The 1,608-nt window shown below is 56.3% G+C and overlaps 1 protein-coding gene across 1 annotated transcript; it reads left to right on the top strand.

The window, feature by feature from the left end:
* Positions 1–588: 588 nt before the first annotated feature.
* LOC103774569 (G-protein coupled receptor 183-like) lies at positions 589–1,596 on the top strand (the record flags this gene model as incomplete). Its single annotated transcript, XM_008941981.1, has 1 exon — positions 589–1,596. A coding segment is annotated over exon 1 (1,008 nt), but the record flags the coding sequence as incomplete, so codon positions are not given.
* Between the last annotated feature and the right edge of the window lie 12 nt (positions 1,597–1,608).

Below are 1,608 nucleotides of genomic sequence, written 5' to 3' on the forward strand. Positions count from 1 at the left end.
CGCTTTGGATGGGCATGGAGTGTGGGATGTTTTTGGGAAAGCTGGGATTTTTCTTCCTTTTGAATTTCTAGGCTTGCGTTTCTGCTCTGGTCCCAGCCCGAGGGCTGCAAAGGTTGTTCCTGGCACCTCTGCCTGCCGGCCCCTCCGGCCCCCACCTCACCCCTCCCACTCCCCCATTCTGCCCGTTTTCTCAATGAAGCTCCCCGTTCTCCCTGCAGTGATGGATAAATGACATCACTGACACCAGATGAGTTTGGGACCTTGTTTGTGTGACAGGCAGCTCCCCCTTCCCATCTCCCCGTCCTTTCTGATATTGATTGGACTTGCAAAAAACAAAAATAAGAGGAGCTGGTGGCAAGAAGAAGACAATGAGTCACAGCCTTTCTTGAGACCGAAATCACAAGAGATGCATTTTTCCAAATGACTCGAGCTGCGTGCTGCTGTGGGGTGGCAGGGAGCAGGGGACAGGCCTTCGAGTTGTGAGGAGGGACAGCCCTCTGAGTCCTGCTCCTGTTATTGATCAGCTGCAAGTTTCACGTCTGTTCTTATTCCTAGGGAGAGGGCAGGAGCCCGCAAGGCACCGCGGAAATGGCTCTTGTGGAGGCCGTATTTCCACCTGCCAACCTCACCTCCAGCAACCAGAGCAGCTGCAACGTGCACAACCACCACTTCTCTGCCAAAGTCATCTTCTCCTTCTTCTACACTGCCCTGCTGGTGTTCGGCGCCTGTGGGAACACCCTGGCCCTCTGCATCACCTTTCAGCGCAGGAAGAAAAAGCTCAACTCCACCGACCTCTACCTGGTGAACCTGGCCCTCTCTGATGCCCTCTTCACCTTGGCGCTGCCAGGCAGGATTGCCTACTACATCCTGGAGTTTGACTGGCCCTTTGGGGACTGGTTCTGCCGGGTCACAGCCTTCATTTTCTACATGAACACCTATGTGGGCATCTACTTCATGACCTGCGTCAGCGTGGACCGCTACATCGCCGTGGTGCGCACCAGGCACCCCGGCAGGATCCGGAAGATGAGCCGTGCCAGGGGTGTCTGTGTCCTCATATGGTCCTTGGTGTTCCTGCAGACGGCGCCGCTGCTTATGCGGCCCATGACGCGGAGGATGGGGGACAAGCTGACGTGCATGGAGTATTTCAACTTTGAGGAGGTTCCCAAGCTGCCTTACCTGCTTCTGGGGGCCTGTGTGCTCGGCTTCTTCCTGCCTGTGGGCATCATCTTGGTGTGCTACGTGAGGATCAACCTCAAGCTCTGCCAGACAGCCAAGGAGAACCCACTGACGGTGAAGAACGGACACCACCGCCGGGCCTTCACTGTCATCCTGGTGGTGCTACTGGCCGTCCTGCTCTGCTTCAGTCCCTACCACCTCAACATTGTCCAGTTCATGGTCAGAAAGATCCTCTACCAGCCATCCTGCCAGGAGCAGCAAGCCTTCAAGATGTCCCTGCAAGTCACCGTGGCCTTCATGAACCTCAACTGCTGCATTGACCCCATCATCTACTTCTTTGCTTTCCGGGGCTACAAGCGGAGGCTGCTCCGCATCTTCAAAAACAGCGGCTCGCTGGCCACCTCCTCCACCGCCAAGACCCCCTCTGAGAGC

Source organism: Merops nubicus, unplaced genomic scaffold (genome assembly GCF_000691845.1).
Source record: "Merops nubicus isolate BGI_N331 unplaced genomic scaffold, ASM69184v1 Scaffold42006, whole genome shotgun sequence".
NCBI lineage: Eukaryota > Metazoa > Chordata > Aves > Coraciiformes > Meropidae > Merops > Merops nubicus.